A 24,057-nucleotide genomic window follows, 5' to 3' on the forward strand; every position below is an offset into this window, starting at 1 on the left:
AACTGCTGGATGTTTTTAATGTTTCTTCACTTATACCTACTCCTTTCTTCTTTCCTAAAACTGGAAGAAGGCCTTGCTCTTTCACTAATTTTTGGGTTAGTTTAAGCAAACGATGAGAAACGTTGAATTCATGAACTATTTTTTCTCTTGACCATGAGTCAGGGAGCAAACTTAAAATTTTAACTTTTTCCTCTTTAGATGTCACTGAACATTTAATTTTTAATTTCTCCATTAAGCTCAAATATTCAGTTTCAGATGATGCTGGTGATAGGTTTTCTTCTCCTTTGAAATAATGCTGGTATCTGTATTACTAAAGCATGATTTAAACTTTTCTAATTATGTCTGAAATTAGTTGTAGCTTATTTTCAATAGGTGCTTTTCTTTTTCTGCTACTTAATTTTATTATTTTCAGAGCAGGAGATACGTCTAACTTATAACAAGCAAAATCCAATGAGGAAACAGCTACCTCATTAGGAATATAAATGTCATTAACAAGGTTACATGACTCTGGTTTCGGATTCACAGCAAATATTTTTGACCAACAATTTGGCTACATGGGATTTCCAGGAATCACATTACATTTCAATTGGAAGGCCGTTTCACTCTCACATAACAAGGACAAATATTCAAGTTTCATTTCCCTCAAACCTTTAGTAATAGGCTTTTTATGAGCCTTATGCGAATCACAGCACTTTCTCCCAAAAATGTGGTTTTACTTCAGAATATATTTCTTCTCATGATACTCACGCACAGATGTTACAGAAGAACTTACTCGAAATTTAAACAAAGTTTGTCTCATTTCATCAAAGTCATTGACATTTTTCAAGTTTTTTGAAACTGAACTGTAAACTGTTTTGTGACAGACTTCACTTGCTATCTGTCGAACAGAGCACTGTTCATCCATGTTATTGCATTCAAATTAATCTCTCAAAATTAATTACAAATTACACACAGAACAAAGTACAGTAACACATTCTACAATCTCAATGAAGTATGTACATCCACTCTAACAGAGGTTTCAGAACAAACTGATTACAACAATGCCACACCCAGCAATAATGTCCTTCTTTATTGACAATTAACCCATAACATAAATGGGCATTTTTATAACCACAGAAGAAAAGCAAAAGCTCCTGTTGTTTAATATTGAATTATTAAAAATAAACTAAATGAATATTGGGTGATAGTGTTAACTACACTCATGCTCATAAATTAAGGATAATGCTGATACGTGGTGAAATAACACTCTGGTGGGCAGTTTGCAGGTTTAAATCACCTTGGGGTATGACCATGTGATGCATTTGACCTGCGGTTATCACACGGTGGTGCTGGCAGCAGTCCACATACGCAGAGGCGTGTTGGTGCATGTCGGAGTACGGTGCAACGAGTAAGTGTGCAGACATTTTCAGACATGCTGATGGTGACTGTGTGTTGAAAATGGCTCAAAGACCACATATTGACGATGTTATGAGGGGTAGAATACTAGGTCGAATGGAGGCTGGTCAAACGCAGCAAGTCGTAGCATGGGCCCTATGTGTGCCACAAAGTGTCATCTCAAGATTATGGCAACGATTCCAGCAGGCGGGAAACGTGTCTCAGGTGCTACAGTATGGGACGTCCACAGTGTACAACACCACAAGAAGACTGATATCTCACCATCAGTGTCTGCACATGGCCATGGAGTACTGCAGGTAGCCTTGGTCGGGACCTTACCGCAGGCACTGGAACAGTTGTCTCCAGACACAGTGTCTACAGACGACTGAACATACATGGTTTATTCACCCGGAGACCTGCAAGGTGCATTGCACTGACCCCTGGCCACAGGAGAACCCTTAAAGCCTGGTGTCAAGAACACAGTACATGTTAATTGGAACAGTGGTCCCAGGTTATGATCACAAACGAGTCCAGGTATACTCTGAGCAGTGATTCTCGCTGGGTTTTCATCTGGTGTGAACCAGAAACCAACCCCTTAATGTCCTTGAAAAGGACCTGTATGGAGGTCGTGCTTTGATGGTGTGGGGTGGGATTATGATCGGTGCACGTACACCCCTGCATGTCTTTGACAGAGGAACTGTAACAGGTCAGGTGTATCGGGACAACATTTTGCACCAGTGTGTCCGCCTTTTCAAGGGTGCAGTGGGTCCCACCTTCCTCCTTTGTGGAGGAGTACCTTGAAACAGAAGATATCAGGCAAAGGGAGTGGCCTGCCTGTTCTCCACACCTAAACTCCATCGAGAACATCTGGGATGCTCTTGATCAATGTATCACTGCACATCTTCAAACCCCTATGACACTTCAGGAGCTCCGACAGGCACTGGTGCAAGAATGGGAGGCTATAGTCCAGCAGCTGCTCGACCACCTGATCCAGAGTATGCCAACCCATTGTGTGGCCTGTGCACGTGTGCATGGTGATCATGTCCCATACTGATATCGGGGTACATGCACAGGAAACAGTGGGGTTTTATAACACATGTGTTTCGGGACAGTTTTGTCAACTTATCACTAATACCATGGACTTACAGATCTGTGTTGTGTGTGTAGTGCCACATTGTGTGGCACCACATTCTGCAATTATCCTCAATTTATGAGCATGAGTGTACATATATGTCACAATTAAATTTTATTACAATGAAACAATAAACCATTTAAATAGGCAACAGCCGTAAGATCAGTTGTAGAGTAACGTGAATTATTTCCTAATTTTCAAAAATTCATATCTTTGTTCACAGTCAGATATCAATGTTAAAATTTTTACAGTACATTGCTATCATATAGGTGTACAAACTGAGCAAAAATTGTATTTTTATATTCAGTCCCACCTGAGATAACTAACCCCAAACTCTACAAAAAATGAAAATTTCTACATTTCAAAAATTAATAAAAAATTAAGGAAACAGTAAGTGTTCTTGCTCTATAGGAGGCTAGTAGTGTATGATATCTAAATCTATGAAAAAATAGACTCTCATAAATCACTTCTTATGTATTATTTTTGGGCCTAAAAGTGGATTTTTGAAAATTTGGATACCAAACTTTGGAGTTCATTTTGACTGGTTATTTTATAATTTAGGGTATTTTGTGTAATAGACAATGTTGTAGAGGACACTTTACTAAAAATAATCATGTCAATCACAATGTTGTAACTTAACCCAGTGCAGAGATATTCAAATGTTCGCTAATGTCACCAGAATGAAAAATCATTGCACGCCTACAAATAAAAATGGCCGCCATCCAATAAAGGTGCAAGACAAATTATTTTAAAAAACTGTTTTGAACTTCTCAAATATAGGGCAACCACATATTAAAAAAATTAAAATATTTAAAAATGGTCAAGCAACCATCACTGGACCACTCCATACAGATTGGCCCACGTTATTCTACAGGTAAAACTGACAAAAAAAGTTCATATTAACATAGGTCCTCAAATGTTTAGTTATGAAGTTACAGCTAATAAAAGATTTTGTCTGAAATTTAGCAACTTCATTAATATGAAACCATCACAAAACTGTACGATGTTAAAGTAAAGATCAATTTCCATTTATTTTGTTGTTATTGATCTGGTGAATCTAATGAAATGTGCCAGGAGTGTATCTGCAGTAGTTTTCCAGGGCACCAAGAGAAGCAGAATTAATTTAGTGAAATTTTTAATTTATTACCTACTTGGCCCAATTTGTTTTTTAAATTCCAGACAACAGAAATTGTAGAGAATTTAATTTTGGAAAAATGATGGTAATAATATTCACTGAAACTGTAAAAATGTTTCAGATAATCTGTTTTTATTAATACCATGGCACACGTGAATTTATGTTAAACCAGAAGAAGCAAAGGTCAGTGTTAAAGAAGTTTCACAGTTTGGGACATGTTTTTTTAGATTCACCAGACCAATAACAACAAAACAAATGGAAATCATGCTTTACTTTAACTTCATAGAGTTTTGTGATGGCTTCATACTAGTGAAGTTGCTAAATTTCAGGCAACATCTTATTCTCCGTAACTAAACATTTGCGAACTTTTACTTTTAGAACAACATTAAAATATTTGCATATCTTCATAAATCACCCTCTATTGTTCCATTCCATCCTGGATTTCTCACTGTTTGACTAATTTATGATCAATGTTCAAAAGGAAAAAAGATTTTGCTATTTCAGTTTATTAATTTTAGTGAGCTAGTGCCCTTGGTCTGGGCAACTGTTTAAAAATTTTGCTACCACAAAACGTGCTGTAGTTTCCTGTCAGACTGCTGTACCTAGTGATTATGGTCTATATGCACTATTGTCTTGGTTACTCCTTAAAAATTGTGTTTTGAATTGGTTGATTTAAGTGAGCTAGTGCTCTTCCTATGGACTTAAGGTTACTACTTCTTTTAGAAAGGAGTTATTTTAATTGTTAATTTAAGTGGACTATTACCCTTAGCTTGAGCAGCTATTTAAATATTTTGCTAGTGCCCGATGGTTTTAGTGGTGCCAAATCTGACTGTTGTTTCATATTAATTGCGGTGGACTAGGTCTGTGATTTTACTGATCAAAAGTTACTGCTTTAAAAATTGCCTTTTAAATTTGTTAATTCATGTAATAAATTTTTTTTTTTTTTTTGTTTTAGGGCGCAAAACTTCTATGGTCATTAGCGCCCAGCCCGTGACTTAGGAAACAGTAAAAAACCGAAATTGAAGACCAGCAGCAATGGGAACAAAGTCATAAAATTGGAGAAACTAAAAGCAGAAGGAATGCTTAAAAATCCACTACAGAAAGGGGTTGGTTGTCCCCATAAAAGGCTTCAAATGACTGACGTCATGTCACTGTCACTAATAAATTGGAGAACGCGGTCGGCTGAGCGCGTGTCATCTGCTAAAATCGACGAGAGATCAGGCGATAGCTGTAGACGGGAGCGTAACGGATTAATATAGGGGCATTCAATTAAAAGGTGTCTTACCGCCCACAGCTGAGAGCAGTGGGGACAGAGTGGGGGAGGATCGCCGCTTAAAAGATGTCGATGGCTAAAAAGACAGTGCCCTATCCGGAGTCTGGCTAAAATTACCTCCTCCCGACGACGCGTTCGGGAGGAAGAGGTCCAAGCGCAAGGAAGGGCTTTCACTTCCCGCAATTTATTATGGGGAAGTGTTGACCAATGCGCATGCCATAAATGAGCAACTTTTCGACACAAACCGCTCCGTAGATCGGTAAAGGGAAGCGACTGAATAGCTGGCCGAGGAAGAGAGACTGCAGCCTTGGCCGCTATATCGGCCGCCTCATTCCCACAGATACCAGCGTGTCCCGGGAGCCAGAGAAACGCCACCGAGCCGCCCCCCAGGTGGAGCAAGCGCAGACAGTCCTGAATCCGGTGGACCAGAGGGTGCACAGGGTAAAGAGCTTGGAGACTGAGGAGAGAGCTGAGAGAATCTAAGCAGATAACGTACTGTATCCGCCGATGGCGGCAGATGTAGTGGACAGCCTGGACAACAGCGTAAAGCTCCGCAGTATACACCGAACACTGGTCGGGAAGCCGAAATTGATTTGGGGTGTCGCCAACAATATAGGCACTCCCTACACCTAACGATGTTTTCGAGCCGTCGGTGTAAATAAATGTGGCGTCCGTCATTTGTGCACATAGAGCAGCAAATGCCCGACGATAAACAAGTGTAGGGGTACCATCCTTGGGAAATCGACAAAGGTCACGGAGCAGGCAGAACCGGGGACGGAGCCAAGGCGGTGCTGTACCCCAAGTTGTCAAGAAGGTTTTAGGAAAGCGGAAGGAAAGAGAATGGAGCAGTTGACGGAAGCGGACTCCCGGGGGTAGTAGGGAGGAGGAGCGGCCTGCATACCCTACATCAAAGGAGTCGTCGAAAAAAAGGTCATGGGCCGGATTAGCAGGCATGGAAGATAGATGGCTAGCGTAACGACTTAGAAGGACTGCTCGCCGATTGGACAGCGGAGGTTCAGCAGTCTCAGCATAAAGGCTTTCCACAGGGCTAGTGTAAAAATCTCCAGACACTAAACGTAATCCACGGTGGTGGATAGAGTCGAGACGCCGAAGAATAGACGGCCGAGCAGAGGAGTAGACTATGCTTCCATAATCCAATTTCGAGCGCACTAAGGCGCGATAGAGGCGGAGAAGGACCACTCGGTCCGCTCCCCAGGAGGTACCATTCAGGACACGGAGGGTGTTAAGCGATCGCAGACAGCGAGCCGAAAGATAGGAAACGTGGGAGGACCAGCACAGTTTTCTGTCAAACATAAGACCCAAGAATTTAGCGGCGTCTGAAAACGGAAGGTTGACAGGTCCTACATGTAAGGAGGGCGGAAGAAACTCCTTACGTCGCCAAAAATTAACACAAACGGTCTTACTGGGAGAGAAACGGAAGCCTGTTTCGATGCTCCAAGAGTGGAGGCGATCGAGACATCCTTGAAGACGTCGTTCAAGAAGGCTGGTCCGTTGAGAGCTGTAGTAGATCGCAAAATCATCCACAAAGAGGGAGCCCGAGACATCAGGAAGGAGACAATCCATAATTGGATTTATAGCGATGGCAAACAGTACAACACTCAGCACGGAGCCCTGGGGTACCCCGTTTTCTTGGGAGAAAGTGCGGGAGAGAGTAGTGTTCACCCTCACCCTAAATGTGCGCTCTGCCATAAATTCGCGAAGAAAAAGGGGCAGCCGGCCTCGAAAGCCCCATGAGAACAGTGTGCGGAGTATGCCTGTCCTCCAACAGGTATCGTATGCTCTCTCCAGATCAAAAAATATTGCTACCGTTTGGCGTTTCCGGAGAAAATTGTTCATGATAAAAGTGGAGAGAGCAACAAGATGGTCAACTGCAGAACGATGCTTTCGGAATCCGCATTGGGCAGGTGTTAAAAGACTGTGGGATTCCAGCCACCACGCTAAACGGTAATTCACCATACGCTCCAAAACCTTACAGACACTACTCGTGAGAGAAATGGGGCGATAGCTAGAGGGGAGATGTTTGTCCTTTCCAGGTTTCGGAACAGGAACGACAACAGCTTCCCGCCATCGTCTGGGAAAAGTACTGTCGGTCCAAATTCGATTATAAAGGCGAAGGAGGTAACGCAGACTATGGGTTGATAAATGCAGCAACATTTGGACGTGGATACCATCCGGTCCTGGGGCGGAGGAGCGAGAAGAACAGAGTGCATGTTGGAGTTCCCGCAAGGAGAAAACAGTATTGTAGCTTTCGCGATTTTGAGAGGAGAAAGCAAGAGGTCGCACTTCCGCTGCACGTTTCTTCGGGAGAAACGCTGGCGGGTAATTTGAAAAGCTCGAAATCTCAGTGCTGACCCAACGAGTTAGAAATTACGACGGGGTCCACTAATCTGTCATGTGCGACAGTGAGCCCAGAGACCGGGGAGAAACTAGGCGCGCCTGAGAACCGTCGAAGCCGACTCCAAACTTCTGAGGAGGGAGTGAAGGTGTTAAATGAGCTAATAAAGAATTTCCAGCTTGCCTTCTTGCTATCGCGGATGAAACGACGGCATCGCGCTCGGAGCTGCTTATAGCGGATACACTTGGCCAAAGTAGGATGGTGGCGGAAAACGCGGAGAGCATGTCGCCGCTCACGTAGTGCATCACGGCACGCCTCGTTCCACCAAGGAACTGGGAGGCGCCGGGGCAATTCGGAGGTGCGTGGTATTGAATGTTCCGCAGCTGTAAGAATAACATCGGTAATATGTGTGACCTCATCGTTGACGCTGGGAAAGGGACGGTTATCGAATGTCGCTAGAGACGAAAAAAGTGTCCAATCGGCTTGGGCAAACTTCCAGCGTCGCGGGCGCATATATGGCTGTTGAGGCTGCAGTCTAAGGACACATGGAAAGTGGTCACTCGAGTGTGTATCATCAAGGGCGAACAATTCGAAGCGCCGAGCTAGCGGAACAGTACCGACCGCAAGGTCCAAATGAGATAAATTTGTCGTGGAGGCAGACAAAAATGTAGGGACCCCAGTGTTGAGGCAAACTAGATCTGCTTGGTGGAAGACGTCTAGCAATAGTGAGCCACGTGGACAAGGATGTGGAGATCCCCAAAGCGGGTGGTGGGCATTGAAGTCCCCAACCAGCAAATATGGGGGTGGAAGCTGACCAAGAAGATGAAGGAGATCAGCTCATGCCATTGGTGTGGACGATGGAATGTATACAGTACAAAGAGAGAACGTGTATCCGGAAAGGGAAAGACGGACGGCGACAGCTTGGAAGGAGGTGTTTAAATGGATTGGGTGATAATGGAGAGTTTCATGGAGAAGAATCATGAGTCCTCCATGTGCTGGAGTGCCTTCAACAGAGGGGAGATCATATCGGACGGACTGAAAATGAGGGAGAACAAAGCGGTCGTGGGGACGCAGCTTTGTTTCCTGAAGACAGAAGATGACCGGCGAGTAGGATTGTAAGAGGATCGACAATTCATCCCGATTAGCTCGAATACCACGGATATTCCAGTGGATAATGGACATAGGGTGAACAGAAAATGGAGGAATGTGACCAAGGCCGCTGTCAACTCAACGACTGCTCTGAGCTTGCGACCGACAGCATGGAATGGCATTCAGCCGAAGGCAGAAGATCCTGATCCATAGGTTGATCAGGAGCAGCTCCTGCCACCAGCGACCGGCCGGTTGATCGGCCGCCAGCAGTGCGCCTCGGCGACACAGAAGACGGCCGAGGGCGACTTCCGCCAGGTGGTGCTGTAGATGGGACACGCCTTGGCGGAGAAGGAGAGGAACTGGGTTTCTTTGTAGCCTTCTTGGAAGTATGATGTTTAGAGGAAGGAGGAACCGATGGTTTGGAAGTTGCCGTACATAAAAACTCTTCACGAGTATGCTCTTTTTTCGAAGACTTGGCGTCTGACTTTTGGGCTCGAGATTTAGCAGAACCCGACAAAGGGTGAGCCATAGAGTGGGCAGGCGAAAGTGGTGAGGTTGAACGGGCGATCTTTGCGCTGGCCGATCTGACGACCGTGGCACTAAAGGTGAGGTCGCAAGTCTGCGTGGCCGCCTCCTTTGTTGGCCGATGAGAAGCAAGGACAGCGCTGTATTTTCCTTTCTGAGGCACGGTGGGCTGTCGACTGGCGAATAATTTTTGAGTAGCAAAGGTCGACACCTTTTCCTTCACTCTTATTTCCTGGATGAGTTTTTCGTCCTTAAAAACGGGGCAATCTCGAGAGGAAGCAGCGTGGTCACCCATACAGTTGATGCAGCGAGGGGATGGAGGTGGACAAGCACCCTCATGGGCATCCTTGCCACACGTAACACATTTGGCCGGATTGGAACAGGACTGGCTGGTGTGATTGAACCGCTGGCATCGATAGCAACGCGTAGGGTTTGGGACGTAAGGGCGAACGGAAATTATCTCATAGCCTGCTTTGATTTTCGATGGGAGTTGAATTTTGTCAAATGTCAAGAAGACAGTGCGGGTTGGAATGATGTTCGTGTCAACCCTTTTCATAACTCTATGAACAGCCGTTACGCCCTGGTCAGACAGGTAATGCTGAATTTCGTCGTCAGACAATCCATCGAGGGAGCGTGTATAAACGACTCCACGCGAGGAATTTAAGGTACGGTGCGGTTCCACCCGGACAGGGAAGGTGTGGAGCAGAGAAGTATGCAGCAATTTTTGTGCCTGGAGGGCACTGTGTGTTTCTAACAACAGGGTGCCATTCCGTAATCTGGAACAAGACTTTACAGGACCTGCAATTGCGTCGACACCTTTCTGAATAATGAAAGGGTTGACCGTGGAGAAGTCGTGACCTTCGTCAGACCGAGAAACAACAAGGAACTGTGGCAACGATGGAAGAACCGTCTGTGGCTGAGACTCAGTGAACTTACGTTTGTGAGCAGACATAGTGGAAGGTGAGGAAACCATTGCGGAAGAATCCCCCATGATTACCGGCGTGTCCGATGGCGCGCTCCTCCCTTGTGGGGGCCCTCACTGAGGGCACACCCGCCTTAGGTGATTGTTCACACCTCAGGTCACACCTCCCGACAAACGGACGGAGGGACCAATTGGCACTTTCGGAAGGTATCAGCTCGGGTAATCACCCCTCCCTGGGCCTGGCCGTTACCAGGGGGTACGTACGTGTCCTACCTGTCTACCCGGGGCGGGGAATTACGCGTTACCCCGTCACCGGCTACGCATGGAAGTGCGTGGGTCGGCCTTCAGACACGCACAGGGAGGAAAAAAGAGAAAGAGAAAGGAAAGAAGAGAGGTCTCAAACGCCGCAGCGGAGAAAAGGGTAGAGAGAAGAGGTAAGGAAAAGAGAAGGATAAGGAAGGATGAAGACTTACAAGCAAGGAAGGCGAAGAATGTAGTATATTTACAAGCGTCCGTCTCCGGACGTAGGCACAAACCAGAACCCGAGAAGGGGAGAAAGGGAAAGAAAGAGCCAGAGGTGAGGGGGGGGGGGGGGGGGGGCGAAGATGGGGGATGGGGAAGGATGCGGAAAGGGAAGGCATGCAGCCCGGAAAGGAAGGAAGGCCACATCAGCTCGGGGTCCCGTGCTCGCTACGCACGTATCCACAAAAGAGCCGTGGATCCCCTGGGGGGTCATGTAATCAAGTGCTCTTAACTGATTTTCAATTGTTAACTCTAGTGGGTTAGTGCTCTTAGCTTGAGTACCCATTTGTATTTTCCTAGTGCAACTTGCTGTTCGTGTTTACTGACTGTTTGGTCTGATTAGTTGCACTGGACTATATCCACAATTTCACTAATTAAGGCTTAATGTTTAAAAACTGTCCATTGGTCGCTGCATTATGAGGGTCAGTACCTTTAGCCTGACAGTCTGACGTTCTGCTCGATGTTATATATAAGTGCAAAACTGTTTGCTGTCAAATGCAATTTACTGAACACATTAATCATGACAGTGTTAATGCTGATCCTGAGTGCTATTAAAAGCTTATCTAAGAAGTATATAGTGCCTACTTCGAGTCATTTACCTAGTTCCACCAGCTCTATTCTTTAAAGTTTTATTGTTATTCATTGGTTGGTTGGTTGATTAGGGGGAGGGTAACAAAAACGAGGTCACTGATCCAATGACCTAGGATGGCAGAAATCACAGCACAGTCCAGCCAAGTGGAAGTGATACCGTGCAAACAAAGAGGAGAAAAGGGTGTCAGGGCAGCAGGAAAAGGAAAGAACAGGAGGAAGGGTGGGCGGAAATGGGGTGCCCCAGAACGCTATGTGTGGTGGGCACAGGCACCACCACCAAAATGTCCCGGTGCCCCCATCATATAATTATCACGATACAATGTGGAAAACACCCGGGAAAGACAACACAAGAAAAGGGGAAACAAAACAGCACAACAGAGCAGGCGAAATACACGGAAAAGATAGGGAAAACCCCAATGGCGCAGAGACAACATCAATGCCTCCATAACCAAAGCCCACACTAACTGAGGGACTTAAATTCCGGGGCAAAATTCAAGGACTTATAACTACAAGTACACACCACTTTCACAAATAAAAGAAAGAACAGACATAACCATGTGAAGGTCATCCACTAATACCAGAGACAAGGGCAAAGAGCCAAAGGGCAAAATATAGATTATTATGAGTGGACTCCTACAATTACAAAGGGGAAGGGAGCCAGGCCTCATTACGAAGTAAAAACCCATGGGCCAATCGAGTATGACCAATATGAAGATGGCAGAGGATGGTAGATTTCCGCCAGGAGAAGTACAGAGAAGAATGCCACATGGTAGGATTCTCCTTGATGACACAAAGTTCATTAGACAGGGAAGTAGCCTCTCAAGAGTCAGCCCACAATTGAGCAAACAAGGATCTGATGTAAAGCCTCAAATCCTTCTCTGGAGGGGTCACAGAGAACGGAGGTAGGTGGCTGCCACCCTTCCCCCTCTCCTCCCCCAGCCAGATGATCAGCAAATTCATTATCCACAATACCTACATGGCCAGGAACCAAAAGGAAGTCAACAGCATGGCCAGGAACCAAAAGGAAGTCAACAGAACACTCAACATCATCAAGATCAGAGAGAAGATCATGAATGGCAGAGACCAAGAGATGGTGGGAAAAACACTGAGCAATGGCCTGAGGCCACTCGGGTGAGGGCCCAATAGATGGCCATCAATTCTGCAGTAAACACCTCACACGAGGCAGGGAAGAGATGGTGTTCCATGCCAACAGGTGAAGACTTATGCCCCATGACCAGTAGATTTAGGGCCAATGGCAACCTGAAACTCCCATAAGAGCATTCGGGACAAACAACAGAACACCACTGGAGCAATGGAGACTTGGACCCCAGAAGAGGTCCATTTGAATCCGTGGTTGAGGAACTTATGAGGGGGCAGGGGGGGGGGGGGGTTGAGAGAGCACATGGGGAAGAGAACAATGGGGTGGGGTGGGGGGATACAGAAGTCATGGCAGGGAGAAATAAGGCAGAGCCCAACTGGTAAATCCACCCGAGGGCAGGCAGCAGGCGGATGATGACCGAAGACACAAAAAGAAAGAGAATTGGAGGCAGGTGAACAGAGAAAGAGCAGACCGTGATGGCTTAGGAAACCAGGAACTGGGGCCACTGAATCAAAAGGGGAGGGATCCTAGCATCAACCAGAAGACTAGCTAGAGAGCTAGTGCGAAAGGCACTGGTGGCTAAATGGATACGACGATGGTGAACTGGGTCCAAGACGAACAGCGTGGCATGGACAGCTGATCCATGAACTTGACAACACAGTCCAGAAGAGACAGAACTAATGCCCGGTAAAGGCGGAGAAGGGTCGAACAATCCGTACTCCAAGTGGTGTGGGCCAGGAAGCGAAGAACGTTGAGTTTACACAAATAGCAAACGCTCAGATAATGGATATGGGGCAGCAAAGAAAGCTTGTTGTCAAAAATATGACCCAAGAAACGGAACTGGGGGACCACAGTCAGGTAATGGGCACCAAGGCAATTCTCCAGAGCAGGATGGACCGAAGTATGCTGACAGAAATGCACCACCCTCAACTTAAGGGGAGAGAACTGAAAACCATCCGAGAGTGTGTGGAACTGCACCAGATGGCATCCTGGAGCTGATGTTCCGCAAAGGCCACCAACTGGGACCTAACCCAAATACAGAAATCATCCACATACAGAGAAAGCATGACCAATGATCCGGCAGAGGCCACAATTGCATTAATAGTGATGAGAAAATGAAAGACATTTAATAAGAAGCTCTGTGGAACGCCATTCTCCTGGAACCACAGAGAGCTGAGAACAGTGCCACCCCAAATTCTGAATGACCAGTAGGACAGAAACTGGTGAATAAATAATTGGGAGGGGGCCCCTGAAGACCCCACTCATGGAGCATGAGGAGGATGTGATGGCGAAAAGCTGAGTCAAAGGTCTAACGAAGATTGAAGGAACCTGCGACAAGATGGCGGAATTGAGAAAGGTCTGTCAAACTGTGGTTTCCAATCAAAGCAGATGATCAATCAGAGACCGTCCCTCCTGAAACCTTCCAATGGTAAGGAGATAAAATGTATCATGATTCAAAGACCCACTTGAGCTAACAAGTCACTATCCATTCTAGTAACTTGCAGCGGACATTGGTCAGGTTGTTGGGCTGGTAGCTATCAACGGACAATGGATCCTTACCAGGCTTACAGATAGGGATCACAATTCTGTCCCTCCATTGACAGGGGAAAATATCTTGGAGTCAAACATGGTCAAATACCTGGACGAGATATTGGCTTGTGGAGGACTGAGGTGTTGAGGCAATTGGTTATGGATGCAATCAGGGCCAGCAGCTGAATCTTGGGAACAAGAGAGAGCCAGAAGCAACTCCCCATTCAGTAAAAGCTTCATTGTTGGATTCTGCCTGACAAGGGGTAAAACATACACAGGAAGAGTCCACCCCGTTTCCAAAGGAGGAAGGCAGATGGAGAGGAGGCTAATGCCAATGCCACTGCAAAATGGGTCACGAGGTGTTCCACATCTTACAGTAGGAGACACCCCAACCCTTACTGCCCTGCCCCTACTCCAGACGGAGATTAAAAACCTTAGAAGTGAAAATAAAAACCACTTTCACAGAGGAAACTGAGAACCAGTTCAACCATCCGGGAATTGTCTGCCAATATTAAAGGTAAAGTGCGGGGAAGTCTATACTTAGTGCGCAAAGCCAAAAGAAGGGGTCATACCACCAAAATGTGGGCTACTGACTGGAAGGCTCCACAACCGCAAAGTGGGGGTGGCTCATTACACACAAGAAAACCATGGGTCATCATGGTGCGGCCGATGCAGAGACGACACAGGATGGTTGAGTCGTTTCAGCAGAGGCAGAAGGAAGAATGCCACAGGACAGGTGTCACCTTAATCGCACGAAGTTTATTAGACAGTGAGGCAGCCTCCCAAGAGTTGGCCCATGATTGTGCAAAGTGGGATATGATGTGAAGCCATAAATTTGCCACAGGAGGGGTTACAAAGAAAGGGGGGGTAAGTGACTGCCCCCCCCCCACCAGCCAAACGATCAGCGAGCTCATTACCTGGGATACCGACACGGCCAGGGACCCAAGGGAAGTCAACGGAACAAACAGCATGGTGAAGATCAGCGACACTGTCATGGATGCCCGAGACCAAGGAATGGTGGGAAAAACACCGGTCAATAGCCTGAAGGCCACTCATTGAGTCCGTACGTAACAAAACATGGTTGAGTTGGGACCGTATAATAAAGGTAAGGGCCTGGGAAATTGCTGACAATTCTGCAATAAACACCCCACATGTAGTTAGTTGGCAGGAGATGATTTTCCATGCCAACAGAGGACGTGAAGGCATATCCCATACGATCAGCAGATTTAGAGCCATCAGTGTAAAAAAAAGAACAGCATCCCGAAACTCCCATAAAATCCAACAGAAAAACAACAGAACACCATCAGGGGAATGGAATCTTTCGGACCTCGGTGGAGATCCATCTGAATCTGGGGCCGAGGAACTACCCAAGGGAGTGTGTTGGGGAGGGAACGTCGGAGACAGTACAAAGAAACAATCTGAAAATCACAGCAAAGGGATGCAAGGCGGAGCCCAACCGGTAAACCTGCCCGAGGGCAGGAATCAAGTGGGTGATGTCCTTGGTCTAGGAACAGGATAGACTAGGAAGGGAGAGGAACGGACAGCGATTGCATGAGAAACCAGAAGCTGGGACCGCCAAACAAAAAGGGGGGGGGGGGGAGATCCCAGCTTCAACCAGGAGACTATCACCAGGGCTAGTAGAGCGGTCCACACTCCAAGAGGTGTGGGCAAGGAAGCAAAGGACACTGAATTTACGGAAACGTCCTACCTTCAGACGTCTGATATGAGAAAGCCCAGTGAGCTTGTTGTCGAAAAGAAGACCCAGGAAATGAAACTGTGGGACCACAGGTAATCATTGCGCATTGAGGTAGAGCTCCAGATTGGGGTGGTCCGTAGTAAGGCGACAGAAGTGGACCACCCGCGATTTTAAAGGAGAGAATCGAAATCTGCGTGAGAGGGTCCATGCAGAGGCACGCCGTATAGCTCCCTGGAGCTGCTGCTCTGAAGAGGCCATCAAAAAGGAACTAACCCAAATGCAGAAATCATCCACATACAGAGCAGGGGTGACCAAAGGACCGACGGACGCCACAAGTCCAACTATAGCAATGAGGAAAAGAAGTACACCCAATACAAAACCCTATGGGATGCCATTCTCCTGGTCCATGGAGAAATAAAAACAGTAACAACCCGAACCCTGAACGACTGATGGAACAGGAACTGGTGGATAAAAATCGGGAATGGGCTCCGAAGACCCCACTCATGAAGTGTAAGAAAGATAACATGGCGCCAAACCATGTCATAGGCCTTGCAAAGGTCGAAAAATACTGCAACCAAATGGCGGCGCTGGGAAAAAGCCTGTCGAACTGCGGATTCCAAGTGAAGTAAATGATCGATCGGAGACCGTCCCTCCCGGAAGCCACACTGGCAAGGGGACAATAGATCCCGAGATTCGAGGACCCAATTGAGCCGACGGGCTACCATCCGTTCAAGTAACTTGCAAACGTTTGTCAGACTAATTGGCCGATAGCTTTCGACAAACAGGGGGATCTTATCAGGCTTAAGGATGGGAACCACGACGCTATCCCTCCACTGAGAAGGGAAGTCACCCTGGAGCCAAATACGGTTAAACATCAGGAGAAGATGTTGTCGTTGTGGAGCACTGAGATGTCGAAGCAGTTGGTTATGAATGGAGTATGGGCCAGGGGCCGTATCATGAGAAGAAGAACGTGCGGAAAGAAGTTCCCATTCAGTAAGAGGTTCGTTGTAAGATTCTGACTGACAAAGGTTGAAACATAAGGCGGGAGCTTCAGCTTGCTGTTTTTGGTGAAGGAAAGCAGCCGGATAGGAGGTTGATGCTGTTGCTGTTGCAAAATGGGTCACAAGATGTTCTGCGAGAATCAACGGGTCTGTGCAAAGGCCATTCGGAGGGCAAGGCCCGGAAGGGTAGACTGCCGATGGCAACATTGGAGAATGCGAAGTGTAGCCCATACCCGTGACAAAGGGGGAGTAGAACCGAGGGAAGAAACAAAGTGTTCCCAACACACCAGTTTGCTCCGTTTGATTAAGTAACAGGCTTTGGCGCGAAGGCGTTTAAAATGAGACTGACAGAGGATGGGTGCCTCTTAAGAGCAAAGCTCGACAGCGATCATGGATGGCAACAGCAAAGGACTCTACCACAGGACTCGCCGGTGGCGAAATGGTCTGGATGAATGTGGGATAACAAGGCTAGCGGCATGAACAATCGCATCAGAACGTCACAGAGGACATCATCAGTACAACCTGACAAAGAGGGAGAAAGAACGACCTGTGCAGTGTATAGAGGCCAATACAGCTCTTTGGAAAGACCAATGAGGTAACCTGTCCATCAGGGAGTGGGAAGGGAACAAGAGAGTCAACAGGAAGAGAATCAACAGGAAGTGGTCACTATCACAAAGGTTGTCAAGTGGCGACCAGTGGAATGAAGGGGGAGGGAGGGAAAAGAAAGAGAAAGATCAATGGAAGAATTGTACCATGACCGGCACTGAAATGAGTAGGGGAGCCATCACTGAGAGGGCACAAGTTGTGGTCTGCAAGAAACTGGTCTATGACAATACCCCAAATAAATGTAAATGCAAGGCCCCCAAGGCATGATAAGCATTAAAATCCCCGAGAAGGAGGAAGGGAGGAGGAAGTTGTTGAAGAAGGGCAGTTAAGGCAGCAGGTGTAAGAGTCCTGTCAGGAGGGAGATAAAGATTGCAAACTGTGACCTCAGAGTTCAGGTGCACCATAACAGCAACCGCTTCCAATGTAGTTTGAAGAGGAATCCACGTGCTAGCAACGTCCATACGGACCAACGTACAAATGCCACCAGAGGGTCGGTGAGCGATCATCAGTAAAATGGGATTCCTGTGGAACCACACAAGCTGCAGAGTAAAACAAAATAAGGGATTTCAACTCCGGAAGGCGACGGTAACATCCATCACAATTCCATTGGATAACCACAGAATGATGATTCAAATTGGAGGGGGGGAGGGGGGGGGGGTGAACAGGCTAAAGCCAGTCATGCCGCCTGGTCACCCTCTGTCACCAACAAGGAGGGGGTGACATCCACGAACAGCAGGTCAGAGTCAAGTTGCGAAGGTGGGGACGGGACCTCTGGCGACACTAGAGGTTCCTTGTCCCGGGACTTATGTTTCTTCTTCTTTTCTGTTTGAGATCGAGGAGGGCTGTGTGGCAAAAAGGAGCCAGCTGCAGCAAGATCTGGAACAGAAAGAGATCGGGCGACCTGCGGGCCCACAGACTGTGGTTCTCGTGGTCGTCGCGTGGCAGCAGATCTTCGGCCTGGAATGTACCAGGAAGGGGGATCTCGGGAGGTGCATCCTTTACTGGCAGACGCCGAAGTGGGACAAGTCACTCTATCCATTCTAGTAACCGCCTGAGGAGGGGGAGCGGTGCCTGGAGGGGAGGGTGTGAGAGCTGCAGGGGAGGGGCGGGGGGAAAGGGGGGGGGGCAGGGGTTCAGGACAGGGGCAAGGAAGGGGTGAAGATGTAACTAAAGCATAGAAGCATAGCTAGATGTCATGGACACAGGATGAAGACGTGCACACTTCTTACGAGCCTCAGTGTAGGTTAGATGATCAAGCGACTTATACTCCTGTATCTTCTTTTCCTTCTTATAAACTGAGCAATCCGGCGAACGTGGAGAATGGTTGCCATGCCAATTAACACACACAGGAGGGTGATCACAGGCACTCCCCTCATGGAGTGGAGGTCCACAGTCACCACAGAGAGGGGCTTGCAAACAGCAGGAAGACATGTGGCCAAAACGCAAGCACTTAAAACATCTCATAGGTGGTGAGATGTACGGCTTCATGTCACATCGATAAACCATTATCTTGACCTTATCAGGGAGGGTATCCCCTTCAAAGGCAGCATCAATGCTATTGTCCTTCGGACCCTTCTGAACATGCCGAACAAAGTGAACACCCCGCCGTCCGAGATTGTCCCTAAGTTTGTCATCAGTTTGAAGGATGAGGTCCCTGTGAAAAATTTACAATTTGAACCATATTCAAAGACTGATTTGGGGAGTGGGGGGGGGGGGGTAATGGACACAGGAATTGTGCCAAGATGGTTACATGAAGAAAGGGCTGCGGACTGAGCAGCTGAAGCAGATTTGATCAACAACGAACCCGAACACATCTTGTTCAGAGAGTCCACTTTGCCAAACTTGTCTTCAATGTCTTCCGCAAAAAAATAAAGGTTTGATATTAGTGAAAGTATCCCCATCAGTCCTGGGGCAAAGCAGATAGCGGTGGAAAGGTTTCGCCCGATAAGCCTACCAGGGCCAGAAGAAGCAGCACTAAAGGAGTCATTTCCATGCAAAGAGACAGCCGTAGAAGAATGACCAGAGTTCTGGACCCGTATGTGTTTAATTTGCATAGTGTCCGCCCTGATACCACCCACTCTGATCAGGGGCTCTCCCCATGGGCGCCACCCAGCTACAGCAAAGGCCGTCTCGCACGGCGGCCATTGTCGGGAGTTCTGATGATCCAGGGCGACAAGCAACCACTCTAGGCTTACACGAGGTGGTCACAGCTCAGGTATCAGATGCGTGATCACTGTATTTTCAGAGGGCTCAATCAAAAGGGTACATAGCGACCCCACCACATGGGCTGGCTACCATGCTGGCTATGTACCCTAGCATCAGACAATGACGTGAAGGAAAAGGTGGAAGGAACTAGGAGGGCACACATTGGAGACACTAGGTAATGTGCTCTTCCCCAAATGGCTCACACTATGGAATAGAAATTTAGTAATGGAGGTCAAACCCCAGAGGGGGACCAGAGAATGGCAAAAAGATGAGGTAATTACGCAACAAAACCAAATTGCAAAGCCAACATAACCAGGAGGACAGTGGGGCCTACATAAACAAGGACACCAAGAGAGGGAGAGGAGAGAGCAAAGGGGAAGGAGCAAGGACAGGAAAGGAGGGGAAGGGAAAGGAAATGCAGCCCGGGAAAGGAAGGAAGGCTGCAATAGCTCAGGGCCCCATGCTCGTCTGGGTGGGTTTGTTTTATTTAGCGCCAACGCCTACAACCTGTCAAATTTCACTCCTCCTCCTTTTCATACAAAATGTTCAGCTTGCTGAGCCTGTTTGAAATTAACTGATTTGAGTCATTAAAGCCTCTGATGACATCGCCAGCATTGGAAGTCAAAATGTTGGGCAGAGAATTATGCATTGGACCACAGCCTTATCCCCCAAAAAACAAATATCAGCAATAATGCAAATACCAGCCGCGAAAGTCTGCATTTTATGATTAGAAGAAACACTGCTTCTCTTATATGGAAGGACTCTTGCAACTAATACTTACGTCTTGATTTTGCTTTTAATTTAATGTTCTCTGGGTCTTTATTTTGTTATCATAAAACAGTGAAAATACTGGTAGCAAAAATATGTATTGTTATGAAATAGAGGGAGATTGAAACAGCTATTCCCTTTTAAGCACTGCTTTGTGGCCGATGAAGGACAAATCGAGTGGTTAGGGATTCAAGGTCATTTCTTGCTTGTTTAAAAAAAATCACTGCTTGAGATAAATGAGAAAAATTTCAAGAAGCACTGTCACAGTTTTAGGTCAGCATACAACTGACCGTTTAAGTAAATTCAAGGCAGAGGAAGGCAAGTGCATATTCCCTAGGAGGACCATACCTAGTACAGAACTGTGGTGTTCAGATCAATTCTCAGGTCAATGACAGCTTTAAGATTCGCATGTATTTGTAATTATCATTTGAAACTCTGAAGGAACCAGAAACTGTTAACAAGTGCATACTTTTTTCAATAACTGGGTAAAAGTTACTTAGTCAACCAAACCCTTGCATTTTTCGTAGTTTATGTATGCTGCATGTACATAATATGCATCAAAGTACTTGTAGGAGACTTGTCCTTTATGTAATAAAGGTTACCAGAATTTAACTTGCTGTTTCGGATTTCAGAACTAAAAAAAGAATAAAATTTGGCAAAGTAAATTAAATGTATCACTGATATAAACATTTGGCTGAATTACAGATCAATCTGTTACCATAATCCTTATCTGACAAATATCTGTTGCTTTTGCCAACTCTCACAACCAAATTATCACCTTCCAACCTAACCTAAATCTTGGGCTATGTTACAGACCAGCCTGTCACCACAACCAATGTTTCATGAGGGTGAAGGTCTAACACCACACACTAGCTGTCAGTTGAAGGCCACATACTTATAACAATTTGCCAATTGCTACCATCAGTACCAATTTTCTCTCCTCGATGAAACACTTTGATTCAAACTGAATTGTTGCACTGGCATGAGACAATGTGTTGTAGAATATGAACATTCTTTAGACCACAATACATTTGTAATTCCTTACAGAATGGCTTGTACAACTTGGGAATAATTTCCACAGGACTTTTGAGAGATCCACTGCACACCATAGTAGTGTCTCTCATGCATGACAATGGATGGGACTTCATATTTAGAGTAAAATCTCAAACTAAAATGACCCACAGACAACCAGCAATGTATTCTGACCGATTAGAAAGGCCAAGGGGGGGGGGGGGGGGGGGTGAAAAAGTTTATTATTAATTTTGTAAGCACAGCTGGATCACATAGGCTGGTAGGAACACTTCTCTTAAAGAGGTTCATCTCTTATGGAACAATGATGACAATAACATCTAATTCACCATATAAACTAGCCACATAATTCTTTTCAATGATTTGGCCTTTGAGACTAACAAACTTACAAAACCATAGACCTATAGCACAGCAGATGAACTTCCATGTATACATGATAAATTAATTGTTATTTTGTATTATTCTAATTAAAATACTGGATTCATACAACAAGATGGTGTTTTTTACTTATGGCAATTGGCAGTGAGTGGATGAACAACAAAAGAAATAAAACTATGAAGTACAAAAAGACTAATGTGTTATAACAGACCACCTGAAACCTCAGTTGTGACCTCAAGAAGGGGGACTAAGCAACGGAGTGCACACACGAAAGAGTAGCCCAAGGACTAGGGTAATTTGGTTGAGAGTTGAAGTCAATGAATGTGAATGCCAAATAAAGATTCTGGTAACAGACTAACCTGTAGCACAACCTCATGTTTATCTCTGAGCCACATTTAAAAGCACTTTGCCATATTCAGCATACACTTCAGCATATTTAACACAATTTTCATCACAGAACTAAACCTGCAAGATACATTCAGATAACATGTATTAGATAATGAACAGTCTTCAAGAGTGTTTTGATGTTCTGTACATAAACAACAAAAAATACAAATTATTTGATTTGACTGTTGTAACACTATATCTGTATGTTCTGGGAAGTAACAGTACTGGCACTATCAATGGTGTAGGCCCCAATTCATATACCTCAAGAAGTCTGACTACGCAATGGGGGAGCACACACAAAACTATTTTATATTTACTTGACAAATGCACGTGTTTCTGCAGAGATGACGCAATCAGTTCTTCACAGGTTATAATTCAGAAAATCATATGAATGATGTATGTTCCTGGTCTAATAAACTCTTCCCACAGAGTTAACCATGCCTATTCAATCTCATCCTACGATTATTGTGTCAATACCATTGTCAGACATTTAAAATATGAAATAAGGACATAAAAAGGAAAAAGAAAATTTATAACAGGAATGTGTCACATATCCCATCATATCTGGCAGAAACTAGATGTATTTGCTTTAATACAACTGTTATAAATATAATGCAAAGGGCAGTATGAAACCTTGACTTGGCCACAGCAAATACCTAGCAATCAACATGCACTGAAAACTTGTACCATCAATAACAGTAAATATTGCAATAGTAACAGTTCTGGTAATATTAAGTGTCTTGTAAAGTCTCTGATATTGTCTCAGCCCACATTTGATAACCTAAAAAGCTGTGAACAGAGTAATTTTCCATGCATCTCACAGATGAAATAAACGTGCTTTTCAATTACCAGGTGCTCTGAAGTCAAAGGAACAAACTGCTTTTGGTAGCAACCGTGTATTTTCTGTTAAGTGCATTTTTCTTTTTCTTTTTTTACAGCGAAAATATTTTAAATAATAAGTAAGGAGTTATACTATGATCCCTTAAAGGCTTTGGAATGTTTTTCCTAATTAGAAATCTCGACATACAAATACATGCAGTCATTGGCTTTATTTATGTCCAACAGTACTTTCGTACTGAAAAACGATTAAGATAGTGGGTCTAACAACACATGCCACATATCATCAGCACATCTATGGCTCACGTCTATCACCTTCCCTAAACTTTCACGGACTAATCCTAGCAGTGTTACGAAAACAAGTATTAAAAACGACCATCCTGTGGCAGCCAAAACCTCTATCAGGCCATAAGCTGTTCCATGTAATCGAATAAACAACGGGAACAATCTGTAGATACATGCGACCAAAATGCAATATGTGACACATAATAACCCAATCGTTTTTCTTCCGAGTGACACTGTGTTTCTACACCAACAGTTCACTTAAATTGCTGTGAGTGTCATACTGGTGGAAAACTCTGAAACCTGTTCGATACACCCGAGCAACTACACACAAAATTGTGAGTTGTTTGTGCCACTGTCACAAATTTGAATATATAGGCTATCTGTAGTTATTAACAGTCTAACAAAATTAAGTGTAGCCCACTTACCTTCTCTTGCTTTTAAGTAAACGGTGTTCGCAACTATATTCTCCAATTCCATGAGTTCCAGCTTGCCGAATTTCCCGAACTCCGGGCCGATATCGACCCTGTCCCATCAAAATGTTTACTTCTCTCCGGATGTGGTGTACAGGGTAAGATGGTGACAGTTACACTTGATGTTGATATTTTATTTTGTTCTTGGTCTCACTTTTAACAGTATTCATTTACAGTATCAGCAGGCACGACATAACAATCTTCAGTATATTGCTTACACATGAATGGCGTCATTCGCCACCAACTACGCAAGTCAAAAATTTAAAAAAAAATATATAGTGATAATAATGCAATATCACAGCAAATAAAGAAAAAAATACGTCCATATTGTAATGTTCTATCATTTTGTGTGTCCTTCAATCACGCGTATCTACTAAAACAATGTCCATTATTACATGGAAGTTTTCTTTATCAGATTCTAACGAACAAGTGTTGTCTGTGCTACGGTACTACCAGACAACACTGCCGTTTCAGCGCTTTCGTCTTATCGTCAGAGACAAATGCGGCGACCGTATATTTTTTACCCTTTAACGGTTCTTCCGTCTTATATGAGTTTATTTCAAGCTATAAGGAACACAAGAATGTACACGTATCATGGCGCAAAGTGTAAATTGCGAGTGTGTTAGCTCTACAAATATAAACGTAAAAAAGTGCGACATACGTAAAAATCAGTTATTACTGCAATCGTAAATAGATTGTGTGTAATATTATCCTTCATGTGTTCGGAAAGTCAGTCTAGAAATAGTGAATACTGGTATGTATATGAAGTCAAATCAAATGGCTCACGAGTGTGATGTGCGCAATGTTCGACCTCGCGAAAATACAGCCGTTGAAAGTGAAAATGTGC

General features: G+C 45.2%; 1 protein-coding gene across 2 annotated transcripts in view; it reads right to left on the reverse strand.

Moving 5' to 3' along the window:
• LOC126252857 (G protein-coupled receptor kinase 2) overlaps positions 1 to 23,437 on the reverse strand; it is a 208,947-nt gene extending 185,510 nt beyond the window's left edge. For both annotated transcript variants that reach the window (XR_007545863.1, XM_049953810.1), the window contains exon 1: positions 23,166 to 23,437. Coding sequence is in view for 1 of the 2 variants with exons in the window: in XM_049953810.1 (XP_049809767.1) it covers positions 23,166 to 23,217 (52 nt within the window). In the remaining variant the exon portion in view is untranslated. The remainder of the gene's footprint in view (positions 1 to 23,165) is intronic.
• Positions 23,438 to 24,057: the final 620 nt, after the last annotated feature.

Source organism: Schistocerca nitens, chromosome 4, assembly GCF_023898315.1.
Source record: "Schistocerca nitens isolate TAMUIC-IGC-003100 chromosome 4, iqSchNite1.1, whole genome shotgun sequence".
Lineage (NCBI taxonomy): Eukaryota > Metazoa > Arthropoda > Insecta > Orthoptera > Acrididae > Schistocerca > Schistocerca nitens.